This window comes from Nycticebus coucang, chromosome 1 (genome assembly GCF_027406575.1).
Source record: "Nycticebus coucang isolate mNycCou1 chromosome 1, mNycCou1.pri, whole genome shotgun sequence".
Classification (NCBI taxonomy): domain Eukaryota; kingdom Metazoa; phylum Chordata; class Mammalia; order Primates; family Lorisidae; genus Nycticebus; species Nycticebus coucang.
The window spans coordinates 4,659,145-4,683,809 of record NC_069780.1 but is presented as its reverse complement, the minus strand read 5'-3'; the positions used below and the strand labels follow the sequence as shown (position 1 = coordinate 4,683,809).

The 24,665-nt window shown below is 43.5% G+C and overlaps 2 protein-coding genes across 2 annotated transcripts in view; both read left to right on the top strand.

Moving 5' to 3' along the window:
* The window catches only part of LOC128580077 (growth-regulated protein homolog gamma-like), an 83,918-nt gene that overhangs the window by 42,522 nt on the left and 16,731 nt on the right, over positions 1-24,665 (top strand). The window lies entirely within an intron of this gene.
* Positions 7,633-8,577, top strand: LOC128580468 (platelet basic protein-like). Its single transcript, XM_053582364.1, has 3 exons — positions 7,633-7,813; positions 8,104-8,231; positions 8,372-8,577. The coding sequence occupies exons 1-3, from the start codon at positions 7,690-7,692 to the stop codon at positions 8,450-8,452; spliced, it is 333 nt and encodes a 110-aa protein (XP_053438339.1). The 5' UTR covers positions 7,633-7,689; the 3' UTR covers positions 8,453-8,577.

The following is a 24,665-nucleotide window of genomic DNA, read 5'->3' as shown; positions in this document are numbered from 1 at the left end:
AGTGCTTTCTGATAAAAAATGGCCTTTTAATTTAAAATATTCTTTATACCCAAGAATTATATTTGGGGATGAAATTTCCTTACTTCCTTCATTCCCCTCATCTGGAACTTCTCCAGAAGTTTCATACATGAAGAGCTGATTTGGTAACCATAAAGTCAACCTTAATTCCTTAATGCAGTTTGGACACTTCTGAAAAAGCTATTCCAGTCAAAGCTTCAGTCAAATAACCAGTGTCTTTCATCATGTCCTATAGAACAAAATGGATTTTTATTGAACTTATGCAAATAACTGTATTGTCAGAAATTAAGAATACTTTCAAATGTTTTTCAAATTCTGAAGAAATCAAAGACAGAGAAAAAAATATTTTAAATTTTGCTCGTAAGTATATACATTGCTAAAAGCTACAAATAGTTCAAAAGACAGAAAATGGTTTTCTTTTTTGTTTTGCAGTTTTTGGCCAGGGCTTGGTTTGAACCCACCACCCCCAGCATCTGGGGCCAGTGCCCTACTCCTTTGAGCCACAGGCACCACCCAGAAAATGGTTTTCTTGACGTCTGGAAAGCAGAACATAGAAAGAATCAGCAATGTTTCAAACAAAAAGCTATAACAGATCAGCTCGGTTCCATGTAACTGATTTCTGTTCTGTTTGAAGTTAGCAATACTCATGGTTAGGTTTCTAATTAAAGTTCTAGAAGTTTGCTTTTAGCAGTATGGTATTTAATTTCTAAAGTGAAGGGGCACGATTTTCTGAACCCCAGAAAGGTGGCTTTGTCTTATATGTGCTCCTTAAGGTGCGAGAACCTAAGACGGGACAATTCCATTCTCGGCCATAAGCGAGACTTGGGGGTTAATTCCTCCCTGCTTGCTAAAACAGCAGAGACACAGGGGTTAATTCCTCCCTGCTAGCTGAAAAGGCCTTGGGAAAGGAATCCCTGAGGTCCCCACCAAGTTGTAGCTGGACATTTAGTACCTGTCTGAGGCTGAATTGTTGCTCTTCATTCCCTAATTTCAAATTACACAAAAGTTTCATTTAACCTTTTAGGGAGGTGGGTGAACACAACAGACAGCCTGGTGTCCTTGTAGTTTATCCTTAAGTTATATGCTCCAGAATTAGAAATGACGTGTATGTGCTTTGTAACATTTATGCTGAGGAGAAATTTTTTATGGCAGTTTCAATTAATGCCCTTGTTCTTTATTCTTACTTATACTTATCTGATGAGTTTGGATATATAAGTGAATAAATATGTACAATTGCTGTAGGCCTGAGCAAGCCTCAGTCTTCCCTTAATAAATCATTCTGTCTGCAGTGATATCTCTGTGTTGTTGATTGGGTTAGTGGACAGCAACATTTGGCGCAGTGAACAGGGTACGGCTGGACTTAGCCTGGTTGACTGTCCACTGGATTTCTGGTCATCAAACTTAAGGTAAATAAACTGGGAACAGGTGGAACTGGGTGGATGCAACTGGACTGAAGGTACCCAGGACTCCCGGCAAAAGGAAAACTTAAGGGAACAAAAAAGGAATAATAAAAGGAATAAAATGGGAAACTCAGTATCTACTGAGAATGAATATATTTAGTTATTATGGTTTCTATTGGACTCCATGGGAGTGACAGTTAAAACTCAGTCTTTTCAATGTCTCCTTGCTATCATTCAAAAATGGTATTATTGGTTTTCTCCTGACTCTAAAAATCAGTTAAATTTGTCTGTTTAGAAAGATATTAGGCAGGATATGAAAAAGTTTCACCAGCAAGGGAATTTTATTGATAAAAGACATTTAAACTGTGTACAATTTAATTACTATGACTTTGCAAACTTTTTTCAATGATGCAAAAAGACGAGCAGGTCATGATTCTTCTCAGGTTTCTGACAATTATGAACCTGATATTAGTAAGCTTATAGTTACTGATGTAGTTAAAGACTCAGTTGTTAATAATAATTTTTTTCAAATGAACCTGATAAAGAGAAAGCGGCTGTTTCTTCCGGTACCCCATCAATCCCATGGCAGGTACTCACTTGCTGTCATCTCTTTGGCTACTTTCTTGGGACATTCACAGGTGTGGTATGGATAGAATAGCACCCTATTCACTCCGCTATCTATATTAGACCCCTGGTAACCTGCTGTCCTCAGATGGCCCAATGTGTGCCACAGTTGAGACACATCTGGCCAGACTTCACATGGCTGCCTGAGGACTACCACCTTTCTTGCTCCTCTCATTCTGGATCATGTGGATTGGCTGCAATAACAGCTTCCAACAATTTAGCTTTTTGTCATTCTTTACTTGTCTCTTCCAGGTCACAGTTGTTGAACACCAGAGTGGTCAAGTTCAGTAGCTCATTTGAGTCATTTTGGGGTCCCAGTGTCTTGTGCTGGAGTTTCCTGCAGATATCAGGGACTGATTAGTTAATAAAATGGGTATTCAGCACAATCCTCCTTTTTGCTGATTCAGGGTCCAAGTTGGTATACTTTTGGACAGCTTCCACTGGTCTTCCCCTAAAGGAGGCTTGATTTTCATCCTTATGCTGGGCCATTTGCCTTGTTTGTATTTCCCTCATGCCTTTTCTAAGGCAGGCCTGCATGTGATCCCTGGCTGCTCTGCCAGTCTTTCCAGATTGCTCAGGTTGCTAGTTCCACCCTGGTTCTTGGGTAGGAGCTGCATTTGCTCCATCAGCCAAACTCTGATTAGTAGCATGCTCTCTGCATGATTGGTGTTATGCAGCTGTTATTATATGCTGTTTTTCATCCACAGTACAACAATAAGATAGCAAAATCATTAGAGCTTCCAAATCAAATAAAAAATGTTAGTCAAATGCTGAGACTCCCCTATAAACTTCTCAGGATCCACTGAAAAATTCCCTACTTTATCTTTACAAGTTTTTAAGTGTGGCATGCTGAAGGGAGCATGTACATTTATAATATGCTGTCTGTTATTGGTGGCTGGCTACCACATGTGAAAAGACTAGGGTAGACACCCCAAACTGGAGTCCCAGGGGGAGCAGAGGGTGAGGCTCTGGTCTCTTCTGAATGATCAGCTAGCAAGGGACCTTCATTTCTGTCTCTCCTCCTCTCCATCTAATGGGTTTTCCCTTCTAGGTGGTGCTGGCAAAAAACTGAGGGGGAAACTTGATGCTTTCCCCAGTCTGTTTCCCTTCTAGTCCCTTCCTCCCCAGTCCACATTTTTCTACACAGGACTCACAATATTGAGGATTATCCCTTAAGTACATAAAGCTTGCACTTAGGGGACCTTTGACCACCTCCCCTCATTTCTACAGAAGAGGTCTAGATGTAAAATGGTGTTATAATTTAAGTTCCCATGCATGGGCCAGACTTCTCCACCTGGCAATTGGTATTGATGCCAAATCCTGTTACAAAAAAAAGTTAATTTAGACTTTCAGAGGCTATCAAATCGAGTGTATTCCAATACTTTAAGAGGCATCCCAGGGGTGAGTTAGAGGATATCGAGGCTCCTTGTCCCATGGTCTTCTATGGGAGAGAAAAGACAGAGCACCCTACCACCCAGGCATCCCTCAAGCTCAGGGTGCCTTCACAACTCCACAGCCATCTCCATCTGGTAAACCAAACCTTCCTATGATGCTGTATGCTTGGAGATGTTACTCATAAATAGTTTTTCATGAGGAATGTCACACAGGGCCCTAACTCCATTCCCTCATGATGGCTGCCAGGGACAGCACCATATTGTATCACCCCAGGACCAGACCTGTCTTTTCTCCTTACTCCCACACACCACTCGCTGGGGAGTAGACAATCCTCCTTACCTCTCACAAGCCTCTTGCCACAGTTGCCTCCCAGTCTCCCCTGGCACCCACCCCTCCAAAGAGAGCCAAGTCTCCTTGCCTCTTGCAAGCCTCTTGTCCTGATTACCTCCCAGTCCATTTGGACCTGTAAAGGTGTCTACAAAGAAAATGCCTCTAATTTGAAAAGAAATGAGCTCTGGCCTGGGGACACAGCTTGTCCCCTTGAGGGCATTAATGAAATACTTTGATACAGCCCTCTTGACTCCTGTAAGTAGTGAGGGGGATGAAGCCATTCCATAAAAGTGGGGTTGTTACAAAGAATGAGGTGTCAAAAAGGTTTCCAAACCCAAACAAGTGGAGAGTTCTCTCTACAACAAACAAAATATGTTGCTTTTGATGAAAAATTAAAAAAAAAAAAAAAAAAGAAAAGAAAAACAGACAGGGCAGCCCTGTGGGCTGGCAATAAAGGGAAACAGTGGCTCATGCTTTAGTTTCATCCCCAGAAAAGGGTACAAGGAGAGGATAGTAACTTAAAGTGGCAAATGTAAGATACACTTCAATTGGCTTCTTAATCTCTTCTCTCCTTCCAGTTAATGCCATGTCTGTCATATTAGCCATACTTCTTGTGGGGATGATTGGTCTTCACAGAAAACAGAGAAACCACTAACCTTTAATTTTCAATAAAGAGTTCAAAGGAAATCCATCACTAGAGGAAAAGTGGACAGATCAGCTCTATGGCATTCTGTGAATGCCACCTGGATCTTCTGGGCTAGCACCTCCCCTTCCCTCTCTGGGATGCCATGTGGGATGCACCATATTGGATCCTTCATGCTAGCACCTCCCCCTCCCTCTCTGGGATGCCACGTAGGACGCCATGTTGGATCCTCCATACTAGCACCTCCCCCTCCCTCTCTGGGATGCCACGTTGGATGCCATATTGGATCCTTCATGCTAGCACCTCCCCCTCCCTCTCTGGGATGCCACGTTGGATGCCATATTGGATCCTTCATGCTAGCACCTCCCCCTCCCTCTCTGGGATGCCACGTTGGATGCCATATTGGATCCTTCATGCTAGCACCTCCCCCTCCCTCTCTGGGATGCCACATAGGATGCCATGTTGGATCCTTCATGCTAGCACCTCCCCCTCCCTCTCTGGGATGCCATGTGGGATGCCATATTGGATCCTTCATGCTAGCACCTCCCCCTCCCTCTCTGGGATGCCATGTTGGATCCTTCATGCCAGCACCTCCCCCTCCCTCTCTGGGATGCCATGTGGGATGCCATATTGGATCCTTCATGCTAGCACCTCCCCCTCCCTCTCTGGGATGCCATGTGGGATGCCATATTGGATCCTTCATGCTAGCACCTCCCCCTCCCTCTCTGGGATGCCATGTGGGATGCCATGTTGGATCCTTCATGCTAGCACCTCCCCCTCCCTCTCTGGGATGCCATGTGGGATGCCATATTGGATCCTTCATGCTAGCACCTCCCCCTCCCTCTCTGGGATGCCACGTTGGATGCCATATTGGATCCTTCATGCTAGCACCTCCCCCTCCCTCTCTGGGATGCCACATAGGATGCCATGTTGGATCCTTCATGCTAGCACCTCCCCCTCCCTCTCTGGGATGCCATGTGGGATGCCATATTTGATCTTCCATGCTAGCACCTCCCCCTCCCTCTCTGGGATGCCACGTAGGATGCCATGTTGGATCCTTCATGCTAGCACCTCCCCCTCCCTCTCTGGGATGCCATGTGGGATGCCATGTTGGATCTTCCATGCTAGCACTTCCCCCTCCCTTTCTGGGATGCCAGGTAACAAAGAGAGATTTTATTTAGGAAGGACAAAGAAAAAGTTTAGAGCACCCAAAGAGAGCTAGAAGTGGGTCCTTCTCATGAAGGATCAGAGATGAGAGAGAGACACCAGGTGGGGGGCAGTGTGGGGTGTTAATTTCCCTTCCTCTGTCCTTCTTGAGTCTCCTTGCACCCCCAGGCATTGTCCTCCTTTTCTGTTGGTTGGTGGTGAATGACTCTATGGGCCCTTCAGACTTTCTTTTTCTGCAGGCCAGGCTTTCCTCCCATCCCCCTTGAAGCCCCTTTTTTGGTGTCTCTTCTCATAATGTACTCACACTGTGAGGACCTCCTGTGTACTGCAGGATCCCACATGCTGGAGGATGCCCTAGACATCAAACAGACCCAGGGGGAGCCTCTGCCTTCAAAGCTGCACAGTGCAGTTGGTGGAGCAAGTCCTACAGATGCGACAGCGGTCCAGACCACAGCATGCAAGCCAGCACAGGGTGTGGAGGTCCACCATGGTACCTCTGTGGGCCTCAGTACATACTATGTTATGTATCAGCCCAAGACTTTAATTCAGGTCTGAGAATTCAGGAGCCAAGATTTTATTACCGTTTGTAATAGGGAAAAACTGAAAAACGCCTTAAGGTCACAGACAAGGCAGAGTTTGAACAACTATTGTCACTACCAAGGACTCTGCACCGCTGTTAAAATGAGCTGAGTGAAACTATGTTGCAGTGTCATGAAAGGATGCAGACCACATAACATTTTATTTTTCTTTATATTTTATTTTATTTTACTTTCTTTTATTTCTTTTTTTGAGACAGAGTCTCACTTTGTCACCCTTAGTGGAGTGCCATAGTGTCACAGCTCACAGCAACCTCAAACTCTTGGGCTCAAGCAGTTTTTTTGCCTCAGTCTCCTATGTAACTGAGACTACAGGCGCCCACCATAATACCTGGCTATTTTTAGAGAAAGGCCTCTCTGTTGCTCAGGTTGTTCTTGAACCTGTGAGTTCAGGCATTCTACCTGCCTTGGCTTCCCAAGTGCTGGGATTACAGGCATGAGCCATCATGCCCAGCAGATCGCATATCTTTAAAGGACAAAAGTAAGCTCCGTAACATTCCATGTAGAACAATCCCATCCTATCGTCAGGCCCTCTGTGTGCCTGTACATTGTGAGCCTCTCTGCCTGTGTCCACACGTGAGCCTGTAACTGCAGCTGCAGAGATCACAATGCCCAGTGATAAGCAGTGGTTGCCCCTGGGCACGGGGTGTGGAGCAGGAGGAAGAGGGACGTGATGGTTTCGTTCCCAGACCTCTGCAGTATTTAAATCTTCTAGTAGCACAACAAATTATACCTATTTTCTGCTAGAGAAAATAAAAAGGAAGAAATAAATGTGCTGGGTCTTTCCTTTTAGAGTACACTGAAACTGTAGAAAACAGAAGTTTATTTAATAATGCAAAGGGGATGATTCTTCTAGGAGTTTCTGGGTAACATTAAAAAGATAATTATTTGGAAGACAGACTGAAGACAATAAGCTGAGATATGAAATGAACCAAGTTGGCAGCTGGATGACACTTTACCCACAAACTCCACACCAATCACGACACTGATGAACAAACAGGACAGAGATATCTGCTTTCATTGACAACTGAACAGGGAACTCCGCTCATTTCTGTGCCCACATGTTTGCAGAGTGTCTACTGTGCTCACAAACTGTGTTATAGATAAGGCTGGGCACACTGCCACCGTCACACGTAGGGTTTCAGTCGAGTTCTCACCTCCTAAGCAGAGTGCTCAGACAAGTGCAGGGGAGACAAGTGGAGAGAGGGGGGTAAGAATGTGAAATGAGGCATAAAATGCAAATGAACAGGAAGGCTGACCTGTCCGCTGTGATCTACATGATAAACGGAGGTCCATTGTCTTTATCTGGGTTGGGCACAGCCTGCTAAGCTCATACATACCCAACAGGAATGCCCTCACTGCCCCACCCCACCACTTCCCCCAATGGCCTTCGGGGACTGTATATAAAGACATCTGGAGGGCATGGGAAGCCACCTGGCTGCAGACCTCTAGGCAGCTACTCACCTCCACACTGAGGGCTCCTGGCTTTGGAAGCACCTCCTGCTCAGTCTCCACCATGAGCCACAGACCCAGTGCCACCACCTCCTCTCATAGAGCCAGGCCACTGGGGGCCCTGCAGGTGCTGCTGCTGCTGTCACTGCTCCTGGCCGCTCTGGTTCCCTCCACCATCGGAGGAGGAGGTAAGAAAACCAGGGAAAGCTGAAAGAAGACGCTCTGCTTCCCTGCAGCTGTGTCTGGGCAAAGGTTACGTTGGTGGTCCTGGGGCTGGGGACATGTCTTATACTAACAGCTCTAAGTGGGGGCGAGGGGGGGGGCACACTAGTCCCATGTCCTGGATGTTCTGTAAGGCACTTCACTAGAGGTTTACAGATCACACCATGATGGCCTATGAGGGGTACAATTGCCCTCAACATAGAGGAACTATGGAAATTCATCATGACCAGTAATGGCATCACATTTTCTACCCTAGTTTACCAAGAAGAAGATTATCAGACTATTGGGTTGCAGTGCCAATGTGTGCAGGCCTCTGCAGATTTATTCCAGGGGCAGCCAGGATATGGATTTCTTCACATCTCTGACCCACTGCGACAAAGTAGTGTAAGTCCTCCCTTTGTATTACTGCCCCTTTAGGGAAGTCTCCCGCCTCTATCCACACCTGCACTGTTTTATCCAGACTCACAGATCTGTTCTGAAATACCAGCCAGGACACCCACAGACAGTTCTGTTCACTCTTGCAGAGCCACATAGAAGTTCTGAAGCAACCAATGTCTCAATCCGGAACTACCGTGGTCAAGAAGGTAGTCAAGAGCATGGTGTAAGGTGATGAGACAGGTGATTAGCCTGCTCAGTCTCTCCCAAACTTTTTTACCTGCTGAGAAGAGCAGGACTGTGAAGTCTTGCCTTTTTTGAGTCCTTCTTTATCCAGATACCTAATGCTACTGTAATCTTTGGATGTGTTTTTCATGCTGTCTCCAAAATCACATTTTATCATGAGACGATTGATCAGAAAGAAGAAGAAAGTAAACAAGCCTAGTTACTACAACTGATATGTGCTTTATTCCCTAATTCTTGAATAAATCTTGCATAATACTTTGCATTTCTTTGTTTGAAAATTTCTTTCCGATCATGTTGGAGTTTTCCAGCTCTACTTTACTGTTAGACTAGAAAAGGCCATGATGATTTCATTGTGGTCAGTGGAATCACAAGAGCCCAGCAGAGAGCAACTGCTCTGTGGGTGGAAGTTAACATGTTGAGGGACGGCATAGGATTCTCCAGTGTCCAAGGTCCAGGAGAGCTTCTTTCAAAGCATTCTTGAGAAGACTTTCTAATGTTTTTTTTTAGCTTTCTAATGTTAAAATTTTGGCAAAATGTTAAGGGCACAATGTGCCTTTTCAATTTACCTGAGGACTGGGAGTAAGGAGGGGTGTGAGGTTTTCAAACTAGATCTAGGACTGAGAGACCTGCTGGGTGATCTACATGATAAATGGAGGCCCACTGTGACTCTGGAGGGTGGCTAGGAGGCAAAACCTAGGGATAACAGGTAACAAGGCTGAAACCACTTCATTCACCTTTCCAAGGAAAGCTTCCAATCACCCTGAAAAGATGTCAATGCAACTTAACAAGTATTTGAATACCTGGCTGGGCATTCCCATTGTGTGTGGCTTGACCTGCCCTTCTTTACTGAGCAGGTGTCTAGTTGCCTGCTGTGTTGGTGTAAAGGTGGGGTCATAGATGGCCTCCTAAGGTTTTGACAGTTTACAGGTATCATATTTCTGGTTGATCTTATAAAGGAGTTGAGAAAGCTGTCCACAAGTAACTAAAGATTTTCACAAGTTAATAGTGGTTTATAAGCAATATGTAGGGAACGGCAAAGTTTTTGCATACTCTTTTTCATTTAGCTTATCTAGTTTCTTTTACAAGAAAGTATTTTACATGGAAGAGTGAGAAGTATCACTTATTTTTGTTTTGGCATTATAATCTGATGATAGTATGACTCTACAAATACTTTAAAATCATTCAGGAAATATTGGGAATCATTAAATATATTAGGTTTTGTGAAGTTTCTTTGAGGAGGCTATGGTTAATGTTTTCAAAAATGTTTTTACAAACATGTTTGCATCTCCATCATCTTAGCATTGTTTCCTGGACTATCTGGAAGTACTACTCACTAAATAAATGACACCAATTATGGTTTTAACTTGCATTTCCCTGATGATGAGTGGCATTGACCTTTTTTTTTACATTTTATTGGCTCTTTGTCTATGTTCTTTTGAAAAGCTTTTGTTGCCAGGCTTATGGCTCATGCCTTAATTCCAGCACTCTGGGAGGCCAAGGCAGGTGGATCACCTGAGCTCAGGAGTTCAAGACCTGCCTGAGCAAGAGTAAGACCCAGTCTCTAAAAAAACTAGTGGGGCATTATTGTGGGTACATATAGTCCCAGCTACCCAGGAGGCTGAGGCAAGGGGATCACTTGAGCACAAGAGTTTGAGGTTGCTGTGAGCTATGACTCAATAGCACTCAATTGAGGGTGACAGAGTGGGATTGTGTCAAAAAAAAAAAAAAGATCAAGCAGTGTGGAAGAGTGGAAGGGGCTGTGGGGGGTGAGTGAAGACCTACTTAGCAGAACAGTGAACATTCTCTAGATCAGTGGTTCTCAACCTTCCTAATGCTGCAGCCCTTTAATATAGTTCCCGTAGGTTGTGCCCCACAGGTTGAGAACCGCTGCTCTAGGTGCTGGGCACACCTGTAGCTCTGACTCAAGCATCACAGAAGTGATCTCTGCAACTAAAAACATTGGCACGCCACAGTATTTTAAAATTAAAATAAATAAATATATGTCAAAAAATTGACATCAAGATCATATCATTCTTGTATAAGAAAAAAGTTACCAAAATTGCAAAATAATAAGGAAACGAGGAATCTTTGCATGGCAATAATTACATTAAACATTTGTTTTGGAGATGAAAATGTCACTATGACTTTGGTATTCTGGAAACAAAGTTCAGGAAGGTGTTTTTATTTTTTCCCTCTTGGCTCCATCTATATAGTCATGTAGTATCTGAAGCAATGGATTCTGAACTATATTGATTTCATGGGGGTGACTCTGCTGGTGCGTGACATTTCTGAAGAAGTTAAAACTCTAGAAAAATATGAGAACTAAGGGCGGCGCCTGTGGCTCAGTCGGTAGGGCGCCGGCCCCATATGCCGAGGGTGGCGGGTTCAAACCCGGCCCCGGCCGAACTGCACCCAAAAAATAGCCGGGCGTTGTGGCGGGCGCCTGTAGTCCCAGCTACTCGGGAGGCTGAGGCAAGAGAATCGCTTAAGCCCGGGAGTTGGAGGTTGCTGTGAGCTGTGTGAGGCCACGGCACTCTACCGAGGGCAGTAAAGTGAGACTCTGTCTCTACAAAAAAAAAAAAAGAAAAATATGAGAACTAGTTAGATATGGTGGAATTGAGGTGGCAGTGAAGAAACAAGGGCTCAGTAGTGTGCCCGTTACATATGTGCACGTAACATGTGCACGTTAGGACGGTGAGTGTGGTTCTCTACATATAATGCTCAGTAAACACGTCACAGCATCTGTGTGTGACTGGAGTGGACAGATCAGCAGACAAGGGAGATATTCACCAGATTTGCAAACACACTGGTTACAGATGTGTTTCTAAAATGGCATCAGTGTTTTGAATAACATGATGAGATCTCTGAGCCTGACATGGGCATGAGATGGGAAGATATTGCCTCTGTGTTCAACCAACTTTCTGGAGGCTAAACACACAATCTTAGGTCCCCAGTCACATCATTACATCATAGCATGATTGATATTCTTTACTATGTAATTAATATTTGACAAAAAAGGAAAACATTTAGTACCTACTCTTAAAGGCTTTTTTGTGAAACTGGGAATGAAGAGATGGAATAGTCTTGACCCTTACTCCCTGATTGACAGTGGAAAATACACAGCTACACAAATAATCACAATGGAGTCTGACAGCCATTCTGACCAAAGTGTTGTCCCGCCTCTTCCCCGGTAGGACTGGCTGTCACTTCCCGCCCTTTGTGGTGATGGACAGGCTGGGGTTATAGCAGGACCTCTTTATTACACACATGTCTTCCCAGCATCTTCCCAAAGAATCTACTAGGATCTGAATCTGCCAAGTTAATCATATAGTAATAAGTCCCAGGTGAGTTTGAGGTCCCCAGCGACCCTCACTGTGTGTTCCCACTGGGGAACAGTCCCTGGCCACAATTTTGCTTCCTGGAAACAATTCGGTTCCACTTTCTGCCCTTAGTCACCTCCCTGTCACTTGTTTACCTTCCCTCAGACCTAACAATGATATTTGGTGACAATTTAATGTGTTTGCCAGTTCTAGAAAAACAATGCATCAGAATGTCCTCAAATGTTAAAGTATGTATTGAAACTGGGTAGCATTCATGTATCTTAGGCTCAACAAGTAGTGTGAACCAACATAAAATGAAAGGTTTCTCAGGTCTGTAAGCTTCCCAGGAGGACCCTGGCCTTGACCTCCCTCACACACTTCCTTCACCTGCCTGTGGTAGGGAGTGTGGCCAGGCTCCTGCAAAACAGCCCTGGCCACAGGGAGGAGGCAGCCTATACAGGCCCTTTCTCATCTGTGTCAGCGCAGGTGGAGCTCCAGGCACTACTGTGCAGTGGGCTCCCTGCCACAGCTCCAGGCTGCTGCTGAGCAGGGCCTATCCTGCCCTCAGGGCATCCATCCCCAGGAGAAGATATGCAGCCTTAGCCCCAACTTCCTTCTCTCTTCCTGGCAGGGGGAGACTTGTATTCTTGGCTCCTGGCTTCTTTCTCTGACAAGTGGGGTGGGAGCAGCTGGGCCTGGCAGGAGATGTACCGCCCCTGTGCCATCTTCCCTCCCTGACAGGACGGGACATAAAAGGTATGGCTAGGGGTGGGCAATAGGAGTCCAGGTACTGGCTGGAAAACATTCCCCAAGATGGGACAGGTAGAGAGGAACCCCTAGTGCCCTTACACTGACCGGGCCCACCAGCTCCCTTATCTTACTGCAGCAGAAATCTAGGTCCATGGAGACAAAGAATCACCTGAACACTGGACGTAGAAGAGGAAGGGGCTTTATTTTGGCTAGAAGACTAAAGTCCAAAAATGGCCGAGCTCCCCTATCAGCTCTGTCCCTGTCCTTTTATTGGACTTCCAAGTAGGTGGAGGAATTACTATATTGCCTCTTATTGGAGGCAAAATAAATCTTCATAAATCTCATGAAGGCAAGGCAAATAATCCATCACAGGTCTTGCAGGACTTGCATTTCTTGAACTAAACTAATTCTTTAACTAACTACATTAATCGTATAGATTTACTTCTTACTTTTATTGTTTTAAGGCATTTATGATCTTACTACAAACAAAGTCTGGATAGTTAAACAGCCCAGGAGCAGGACATCAGAGGAATACCCCAGTAGGACAATGCTGGTAAATCACAGATGCGATTTTTTTTTTTAATACCCTGAAAGCCTTGTGTCTAGACAGATAGACTCCTTTGGCCAAACTAAGGTGACAGAAGAAAAGAGATATTTCATCTCCTTATCTCAGTGGTTCTCAACCTGACCCCTTTTTAACAATGAAAATACATTGAAGCATTAGGATGGTTGAGAACCACTGCCTTATCTGGTCAGGAGCAATTCTTGCTGAGTTCAAGGAAGTTTAAACATTTTACATTTTTAACTCCCCAAAAGCACTCTCACAGAGCAAGCAGGCCCACTCTACCAGAGAATTGCTGCCACCTGCTTTTTTTTTTTTTTTAAAGGGGCAGGTCCCTACAGTGCTTTGCACTGAAAACTAGGGTTCCTCTGGAATCACTGATCTCCTTTTTCTGTTTTCCTTTTGTCCATCCTCTGTAATTGTATTCCTAATTTAATTCCTAATCTATTTACAACTAATAATTGAATATTAGTTTCAAGCTTATAAAATCATTATTACTAGTAATGCAAGCACATCAAGATATGACTTTTCCCTTCAGTATTCCCAAATGTACCTTTTAAGTGCTGGTACCTTATCTCAAGGTTACCCATTACATAGCAACCACACTTTTTAGCAGGCAGAAAGATAGTTTAAAAAACTTTGCCTTAACTCTATAGTGGTAGATTGACCCTTTGAGGTCTGAACTTTTGATATATATTCCCAGAAGTCTCTGGCATTGTACATCTCTCTCCAATATGGGCCTGGGCCTTTGCTCTCTATATAATTAAATGTGCAAATTTCAGTCCCCATGAGTCCTTTGGGGAGGTTTCTAGAGAAGAGGCATGCCTGTTGAAAAGTTTGTTACCTAATGGGAACTTGTCAGTTACCCCAAAGGCAGGAGGTGATAGCCAATCCTGACCCAGAAAGCAGACAGGGGAGGCAGCTTAGCCTATAATAGGTGGTGTGTTAAGATATCAGGGTCTCCACTGGCAGAGAGTGCCCTGTCCTGCTGGAAACATATTTTCCCTGTAGTTTGTGTGGTTTTGTTGTATAATACACGCATGTTACATATGATCACTTTGTTCTGTGGTCACTCTGCTCTGTCTGGGCACCAGAGTACGTTCTTAACCCTGGAAGCCCAGAGCCAGGCAGCATCCTCCTGCAGAGGGCCCTGACACATGCTCTATCTCTGGGCAGTCCCCCAGCAATAACACCCTTAGTTTGAGAGCCAAAAAATTTGAATGCTGGCCAATTCCTTTCAACTCAGATTTTTGCAGAAAGCATATTTGATTTTGACACTTAGAGAAAAACATATTTTTGGCTAGTAGTTTGATTTATTGATTAAAATACTTTAAAGAACTGACCAAAAGTTGTATGGACCGTCCCTCGGATCTTCTGTGCCAATACTTTGTGACTGATTTGCAGGTGATAGCTTATTTCATTTGTACTTGGAAGAAATAATTGGGAAATGTCAGTTCAAAATGTTCTTGTAAGGCAGAGATAATCTTAATGCCTTAATTTAAAGGATAATGGTCCTCCAATATCTCTAGGTATTTTCTTTTTAAGTAGCTAACAGATAAACTTTGTCTGGTTTTAGATAACTTGCTTGTATCCTGAACAACTCTGTTACTTATAAGATAATTTAAAGGACAAAGAAACAAAATAACTATACTCTCAATAAAAAAAAAAAAAAACCTAGAGTGAGAATGTGATGTTTATCAGAGGGCTGCCCAGTTATTTTGAAATGTAAGAAACTTCTGAGCATTTTTCTACTTTTGTCATTCATATAAATCATCATTTTAATAATCTAATCACTTTTAACTAAATCACTGTTTTAAAAATATTTTAAGCATTTTTGTATGGTTTATCACTGTTTGCTTCTCTGTAAGAATTTGAAGGAAATGATTCAAATGACAGTGACAGTAGTTAACAATAGGAGAGGTGCTTGTCATAGTAGTAATACTAGACAATATTATCTATGTTCTATTGCTTTAAACAAACATTTTAGGTCTTGCTTTGAAAGAGAAATAATTAAATGACTAAGTTACATAAGGAAGAGAATTAGAGGTCAGGCACAGTGGTGCATGATTATAATCTCAGTCCTTTGGAAGGCAGAGTCAGGACATGGCTTCAGGAAGAACAGAAGTTTGAGCCTGGGTACCATAACAAATCCAATCAATACAACAACACCAGAAAAAGTAGCTTAATGTTACAGTGTGTACCTGCACTCTTAGCTTCTTAGGAGGCTGAGCTAGCTACAGGGTCATTTGAAGCTGCTAAGTTCCCTGCTGGCAATTAAATTCCTTCCTCTATAGTTTTGGTGCAAGAGTTCGTTGGTTTCAATTCACCATTTCTGGCAACAGCTATATGATTTTTACTTTATAAACTTAAGTTGTTTAAACTTTTGCCTCTTTTGAAATAACATTTATTAAATGTACAAATACATTGTACAGGTGCACAAAAAATATTTCTTTCTTTATAGCCATATTCTGTTAAGTTTTTAATATTTTAATGTTTTTTTATTTTACTTTTTAAACTTTTTATGAGAAAGTAAGACATAAGTCCACGTGTGGTGACTCGATCCTGTAATCCTAGCACTCTAGGGGGCTCAACTTGGAGTATGGCTTGAGCTCATAATGAGACATGGAGGACTGAGACCCTGTCTCTACTAAAAATTGAAAAATTATCCAGGCATTGTGTCTGTAGCCTCAGGTACATGGGGGGCTGAGGCAAGAGGATGGCTTAATACCAGTAGTGTGAGGTTGCTGCTACCTAGACCGACATCATGGCACTCTAGCCTAGGGCAACAGAGTGAGACTTTGTCTCCAGAAGAGAAAAAAAGGAAAAAAAAAAAACTAAGATGTGGGAGGCCAGCTCCCCAGAACCTTTGCCAGGATCCAAACTAAGGACGGTCAACATGAGAAAGATTCAGACTCAGTTACCTCAGGTATAACTGATAGGAGCCTCTCAGAGGTGTACTATATCGCTAGCAGCATCTACCAAGTACAACCCCGGTGCATTCTTCTAAAATTCTATTTATTCAGTCAAAACCCACAAATCATGTTGATGACATAAAACATATTGTTAATTTTTTAATTCAAAGCTGGGTGCCCCAAGTAATTTTAATAGTCAAAAACAGAAAAGAAGGGTAAACAAAAAGAAGGAAAATCATGCAAGCACACCATGTGATTGCAACACACACTTCACAAATTAGGGGGTACACTTTAACTTTCCTAACTCACTTCAGCGATTCCCATCTACATGAGCAGAACTCAGACAACAGTAATCTTTAGTTGCTAAGCATTCCATTCTCAGCCTCAAGATATCCATCAGGATGTCTGCAGTGCCTGGAGAGCCAAGGTCCTGGACTCTGATCAAACAGGACCTCCAGAATGCGAGCCCTAAGCCGCCAGGTGCCAACACCCTGTAATGAGCAGGCTACTGCTCGCCTTGAGTGCTACGTGTCTGCACATACGGGTTTTGAGGAACCTGGACTCTGGTGAGCAGACCCTCCAGAAACATATCGACTACGTCTGCATAAAGTCAGGGTCATCCACATCACTGTCTTCACCTCCACATCCGGTCACACTGGAAGGTCTTTAAGGGCAACAGCATCCACAGAACTGTCATCTTGAGTCATAGTAAGGACTTCTTCAGAGATATCTCCTGGAGAGACAAGATGGCGGACTGAAGCCAGCTTTCAACAAAGGCTCCCGTCCAGAAGGAGAGTTAAGGGACAGGAATTTAGTAAGTATCCTGGTGGACTTGAGCCTCACCAAGAGAGAAGGCTGAAGAACGCACATCAACACCGCTGAGGCAAGTTGTGATCACAAGGACGCAAACAGAAGGTACAAAATCCACCACCAAGCGGACGGGAGTCCCCCTCCCCCATGAGACCGGCTCTAGAGCCCCATAATTGAACAAGCGGGCAGAAATTGAACAAGCGGGCAGAAATTAGAGCCCTTTAATTTCCACGGTCTCTCCACGGGAGAGACCTTCTAAAAACTGGACCTACCTCCCCTACTGGGGTGCCGTGGCGTTCTCCTGCCGGACATAGGGCTGAATAAAACTTTGGGAATCCTCTGCCGGCAACCCTGAATCCCCGGCGCTCCCCTCCCGCCCACTGAGGTCTGGAGGCCTGTCCCCCAGGACTTCGGATCCTTGGGTGATTTCTCAAGGGGAGTGGACAGTCCCCTTGAGTGCGACTGGTCAGCATTGACTCTGAGGCACGCCGAGTGAGGAGAGGGCACCGGGCTGAGGGGGAGTCACGCCTTGCGGCACTTCCCTGCGGTGCAGTGCACCAACCCTCCCCGGGCATACGGGGCCCAAGACTGAATCAGACTCTGGCCTCCCCGCTGAGAGCTGAGAACCCCTACTCTCACTCGGGGTCTGAGGGCCTATCCCCCAGGAGTTCGGATCCTTGGGTGATTTCTCAAGGGGAGTGGACACTCCCCGAGTTGCGACTGGTCAGCATTGACTCTGAGGCGCGCAAGTGAGGAGAGGGCACCGGGCTGAGGGGGAGTCACGCCTCGCGGCACTTCCCTGCAGTGCAGTGCAGCAACCCTCCCCAGGCATATGGGGCCCAAGACTGAATCAGACTCTGGCCTCCCCGCTGAGAGCTGAGAGCCCCTACTCTCACTCGGGGTCTGAGGGCCTATCCCCCAGGAGTTCGGCTCCTTGGGTGATTTCTCGAGGGGAGTGCACAGTGCCTGAGCTGCGTCAGGTCAGCGCTGACTCTAGGATACGTGAGCGAGGAGAGGGCACTCTGCTGAGGGGAAATCAAGCCTTGGCGGCACTTCCCTGCGGTGCAGTGCAGGAGCCCTCCCCGGACGGTAGTATTGCGTGAAACTGAATGAAACTCTAGCTTCCCCCCACCCCACTCCCAATCGGGGTCTGGGGGCCCATCCCCCAAGAGTTCTGATTCTTGGGGGATCTCTTAAGGGGTGTGGACCCAGCACAAACTGCGGCCGCTCAGTGCTGACTCTGGGGCGTGGGACAGAGGAGAAAAGGGTCGCCTGAGTGCCCACACCAGAGCAGCAGTTCCCTGGAGGTAGATCAACAGCCGTTTTTTCTTTAACGGCAGAACGCTCACTTCTGGATATTCTGAGGCCACACCCCGTCTCCCTGGGCAACCAGAGGAGGCCACCGGTGACACGGCTCACAAACCCGGAAGCCTCCAGGGCGGGGCCGACCCAGAGAGGTGTTCAGACGCAATTCTCCAGCAGCAAAGACGTTTGAACTCAAAACAGCCCGTCTCCTGTAGGCGACGACAGGAACAGAGACAGAACCTCACAAAGTTGTCTGTTCTGTTCTGTTAGCAGCATGCATCAGGGACGGGGCTAAGCCTGAGTGAACACCTCCTTCCCATCACCTGCATCAAACACTCAAAGATGTCAGGCCCCATCTCCTCCTGCTAGATAGCGGCAGTCTGCGGGGGCCTGGCAGACTTCCTTGCGATACAGGCAGGTGCAAACCCCTGGAGTGTCTGTTCACTGCAGGCAACTGGGTTAGCCATCTGCAGAGATACCAGTGACTGGGTCCGACGGAGGGGCAAAGTGGGGAAGGAGACGTCAACCTTCCCAGACTGCTCTGTTTGCTGGGTGGCTCCTCCTGACTCCACGCTGCACTGGGGTGAGCCGTGTCAGAGGAGTCACCAGGCCCCTGCGATCCAGTTCCCAGAGACCTCTTGAACCCTTCCACCCGAGACAAGTGCCGATTGAGACAGTTGATTCGGACCTTTTGAACTGGGCTAATAGACTGAGGACTCTTCAGGCGGTGCCCTGGGTGTGCGATTGTAGGAAGGTTTGATTCTCCTTTTCCAACTGGGGCCAGAGGTGGGCAGGCGGGGTGACTTAATTGCTGATTTTTCCACACAGCTGAGACTTCAAGCCAGAGTAGAAGTTGCAATAGGATCGAACAGAAACCAGCTGAAAACAAGACAGAACCACTTTGCTCCACCACACCAGACAGGGCCCCAGTTTCTCAGGCCACAACACTGTACGGGCCCTCGATAAAACCCCAGGGGAAAAACCAAAGGGAGTAAACCATGGGGCGGAATCAGCGGAAAAACTCTGGTAACATGAATAACCAGAATAGATCAACCCCCCAAGAAAAGATACGGCAGATGTGATTGAAGATCCCATTCATAAACAACTGGCTGAGATGTCAGAAGTCGAATTCAGAATTTGGTTTGCAGACAAGATTAATAAAATGGAATTAGGAATTCGAGGAGAAATTCAAAAATTGTCTCAAGAATTTAACGAATTTAAAGACAAAACCACCAAAGACTTAGACACACTGAAACAAGAACTTACAGCCCTCAAAGATATGAAAAATACAGTAGAATCCCTCAGTAACAGAATGGAGCAAGCAGAAGAAAGGATTTCTGACATTGAAGATAAAGTCTTCGAACGCTCCCAATCTCTCAAAGAGGAAGAGAAATGGAGAGCAAAAACGGATCACTCACTCAAAGAGCTCTCAGATAATTCGAAAAAAAACAACATAAGGGTTATAGGAATTTCGGAGACTGATGAAGTAGCTGCCAAGGACACAGAGGCCCTTCTACATGAAATTATGAAAGAAAATTTTCCAGACATGCCTAGAGAATCTGAAATTCAGATAGCAGACAGCTTCAGAACCCCAGCACGATTCAACCCCAATAAGCCATCTCCCAGACATATCATAATTAGCTTCACTAAAGTTAACATGAAAGAGAAGATTCTCAAAGCAGCTCGGCGAAAGAAAACTATAACGTACAAAGGTAAGAATATTAGAATAACTGCAGATCTCTCTGCTGAAACTTTTCAAGCAAGAAGAGGCTGGTCATCAACTTTTAATCTCCTAAAGCAAAAAAACTTTCAACCCAGGATCTTGTATCCAGCTAAACTGAGTTTCATCTATGATGGAGAAATTAAATACTTCAATGACATTCATATGTTGAAAAAATTTGCCATAAGTAAACCAGCTCTTCAGGATGTTCTCAGACCTATCCTCCACAATGACCAACCCAATCCTATACCACAAAAGTAAACTCACTCAGAATCTTCGGATCAAACTCCAACTTCCACACTGGCGAAAGGATTAAAAATGTCCACTGGACCTTTGAAAAACTCGATACCCAAAATTCCACCAGACTTATCAATACTCTCCATCAATGTGAATGGCTTAAACTGTCCTCTAAAGAGGCATAGGTTAGCTGACTGGATACAAAAACTCAAGCCAGATATTTGTTGCATACGAGAGTCACATCTCAACTTAAAAGACAAATACAGACTCAGGGTGAAAGGATGGTCATCCATATTTCAGGCAAATGGTAATCAGAAAAAAGCAGGTGTTGCAATTTTATTTGCAGATACAGTAGGCTTTAAACCATCAAAAGTAAGGAAGGACAAGAATGGTCACTTCATATTTGTTAAGGGTAATACTCAATATGACGAGATCTCAATTATTAATATCTATGCACCCAACCAGAATGCACCTCAATTTATAAGAGAAACTCTAACAGACATGAGTAACTTGATTTCCTCCAGCTCCATAATCGTTGGAGATTTCAACACTCCCTTGGCAGTGTTGGATCGATCCTCCAGAAAGAAGCTGAGCAAAGAAATCTTAGATTTAAACCTAACCATCCAATATTTAGATTTAGCAGACATCTACAGAACATTTCATCCCAACAAAACTGAATACACATTCTTCTCATCAGCCCACGGAACTTACTCCAAAATTGATCACATTTTAGGTCACAAGTCTAACCTCAGTAAATTTAAAGGAATAGAAATTATTCCATGCATCTTCTCGGACCATCATGGAATAAAACTTGAATTGAGTAACAACAGGAATCTGCATACCCATACAAAAACATGGAAGTTAAATAACCTTATGCTGAATGATAGCTGGGTCAGAGATGAGATTAAGAAAGAAATCACCAATTTTTTGGAACAAAATGACAATGAAGACACAAACTATCAGAACCTCTGGGACACTGCAAAGGCAGTTCTAAGAGGGAAATTTATAGCACTGCAAGCCTTCCTCAAGAGAACGGAAAGAGAGGAAGTTAACAACTTAATGGGACATCTCACGCAACTGGAAAAGGAAGAACATTCCAACCCCAAACCCAGTAGAAGAAAAGAAATAACCAAAATTAGAGCAGAATTAAATGAAATTGAAAACAAAAGAATAATACAACAGATCAATAAATCAAAAAGCTGGTTTTTTGAAAAGGTCAATAAAATAGATAAACCTCTGGCCAACCTAATCAGGAAAAAAAGAGTAAAATCTCTAATATCATCAATCAGAAACAACAAAGACGAAATAACCACAGACTCATCAGAAATCCAAAAAATCCTTAATGAATATTACAAGAAACTTTATTCTCAGAAATATGAAAATCTGAAGGAAATAGACCAATACTTGGAAGCACGCCACCTTCCAAGACTTAACCAGAATCAAGTGGAAATGTTGAACAGACCCATATCAAGTTCAGAAATAGCATCAACTATACAAAACCTCCCTAAAAAGAAAAGCCCGGGACCAGATGGTTTCACGTCAGAATTCTACCAAACCTTTAAAGAGGAATTAGTACCTATATTACTCAACCTGTTCCAAAATGTAGAAAAAGAAGGAAGACTACCCAACACGTTCTATGAAGCAAACATCACCCTGATCCCCAAACCAGGAAAAGACCCAACAAGAAAAGAAAATTATAGACCAATATCACTAATGAATATAGATGCAAAAATATTCAACAAGATCCTAACAAACAGAATCCAACAACACATCAAACAAATTATACATCATGACCAAGTTGGTTTTATCTCAGGGTCTCAAGGCTGGTTCAATATACGTAAATCTATAAATGTAATTCAGCACATAAACAAATTAAAAAACAAAGACCATATGATTCTCTCAATTGATGCAGAAAAAGCTTTTGATAATATCCAGCATCCCTTCATGATCAGAACACTCAAGAAAATTGGTCTAGAAGGGACTTTTCTTAAACTGATAGAGGCTATCTACAGCAAACCCACAGCCAATATCATATTGAATGGAGTTAAATTGGAATCATTTCCACTCAGATCAGGAACCAGACAAGGCTGCCCATTGTCTCCATTGCTTTTCAACATTGTAATGGAAGTTTTAGCCACCGCAATTAGGGAAGAAAAGGCGATCAAGGGTATCCATATAGGGTCAGAAGAGATCAAACTCTCGCTCTTCGCAGATGATATGATTGTGTATCTGGAAAACACTAGGGACTCTACTACAAAACTCCTAGAAGTGATCAAGGAATACAGCAGCGTCTCAGGTTACAAAATCAACATTCATAAATCGGTAGCCTTTATATACACCAACAACAGTCAAATTGAAAAAGCAGTTAAGGACTCTATCCCATTCACAGTAGTGCCAAAGAAGATGAAATATTTGGGAATTTACCTAACAAAAGACGTGAAAGATCTCTATAAAGAGAACTATGAAACTCTAAGAAAAGAAATAGCTGAAAATGTTAACAAATGGAAAAACATACCATGCTCATGGCTAGGAAGAATCAACATTATCAAAATGTCCATACTACCCAAAGCAATATATAATTTCAACGCACTCCCTATTAAAGCTCCACTGTCATATTTTAAAGATCTTGAAAAAACATTACTTCGTTTTATATGGAATCAGAAAAAACCTCGAATAGCCAAGACATTACTCAGAAATAAAAACAAAACAGGAGGAATCACACTACCAGACCTCAGACTTTACTACAAATCGATAGTGATCAAAACAGCATGGTATTGGCACAAAAACAGAGAAGTAGATATCTGGAATAGAATAGAGAACCAAGAGATGAATCCAGCTACTTACCGCTATTTGATTTTTGACAAGCCAATTAAAAACATTCAGTGGGGAAAAGATACCCTATTTAACAAATGGTGCTGGGTGAACTGGCTGGCAACCTGCAGAAGACTGAAATTGGACCCACACCTTTCACCATTAACTAAGATAGACTCTCATTGGATTAAAGATTTAAACTTAAGACATGAAACTATAAAAATACTAGAGGAGAATGCAGGGAAAACCCTTGAAGAAATTGGTCTGGGTGAGTATTTCATGAGGAGAACCCCCCGGGCAATTGAAGCAGCTTCAAAAATACACTACTGGGACTTGATCAAACTAAAAAGCTTCTGCACAGCTAAGAACACAGTAAGCAGAGCAAGCAGACAGCCCTCAGAATGGGAGAAGATATTTGCAGGGTATAACTCTGACAAAGGTTTAATAACCAGAATCCACAGAGAACTCAAACGCATCAGCAAGAAAAAAACAAGGGATCCCATCGCAGGCTGGGCAAGGGATTTGAAGAGAAACTTCTCTGAAGAAGACAGGCGCAAGGCCTTCAGACATATGAAAAAATGCTCATCATCTTTAATCATCAGAGAAATGCAAATCAAAACTACTTTGAGATATCATCTAACTCCAATGAGACTAGCCTATATCACAAAATCTCAAGACCAGAGATGCTGGCGTGGATGCGGAGAAAAGGGAACACTTCTGCACTGCTGGTGGGAATGCAAATTAATACATTCCTTTTGGAAAGATATATGGAGAACACTCAGAGATCTAAAAATAGATCTGCCATTCAATCCTGTAATTCCTCTGCTGGGCATATACCCAGAAGACCAAAAATCACAACATAACAAAGATATTTGTACCAGAATGTTTATTGCAGCCCAATTCATAATAGCTAAGTCATGGAAAAAGCCCAAGTGTCCATCAATCCACGAATGGATTAATAAATTGTGGTATATGTATACCATGGAATACTATGCAGCCTTAAAGAAAGATGGAGACTTTACCTCTTTCATGTTTACATGGATGGAGCTGGAACATATTCTTCTTAGTAAAGTATCCCAAGAATGGAAGAAAAAATACCCAATGTACACAGCCCTACTATGAAACTAATTTGGGACTCTCACATGAAAGCTATAACCCAGCTACAACTTAACAATAGGGGGAAGTGGGAAGGGGGGGGGTGGGTAGAGGGAGGGGAATCGGTGGGATCACACCTGTGGTGCATATTATAGGGGTATTTGCGAAACTTGGTAAATGTAGAATGTAAATGTTTTGGCACAGTAACCGAGATAACGCCGGAAAGGCTATGTTAACCACTGTGATAAAAATGTGTCAAATGGTTTATGAAGTGAGTGTATGATGCCCCATAATCATATCATTGTATACAGTTATGATTTAATAAAAAAAATTAAAAAAAAAAAAAAAGAGATATCTCCTGAAGGACCTACCTGAGGTTATTTTATGCTCATGAATTTTTTATAAGTGTTAGAGAAAGTATACTCAACAATAATGGTAAAAGGTATAGTGTGATAAATTCATAAAACAGTAATACAGTTGTAAGTTATTATCATGTCTTATGTACTGCATGTAATTTATGAGGAATGTTTTTATACAGCTGGCCATGCAGTCGGTTTGTTTAAACGAGCATCACCACAGACACATAGGAAATACAACTTTACAATGGCTACAACATCGCTAGGCAATAGAAATTTTTATTTCCATGATAATCTTTTGGGATCGCCATTGCCTATG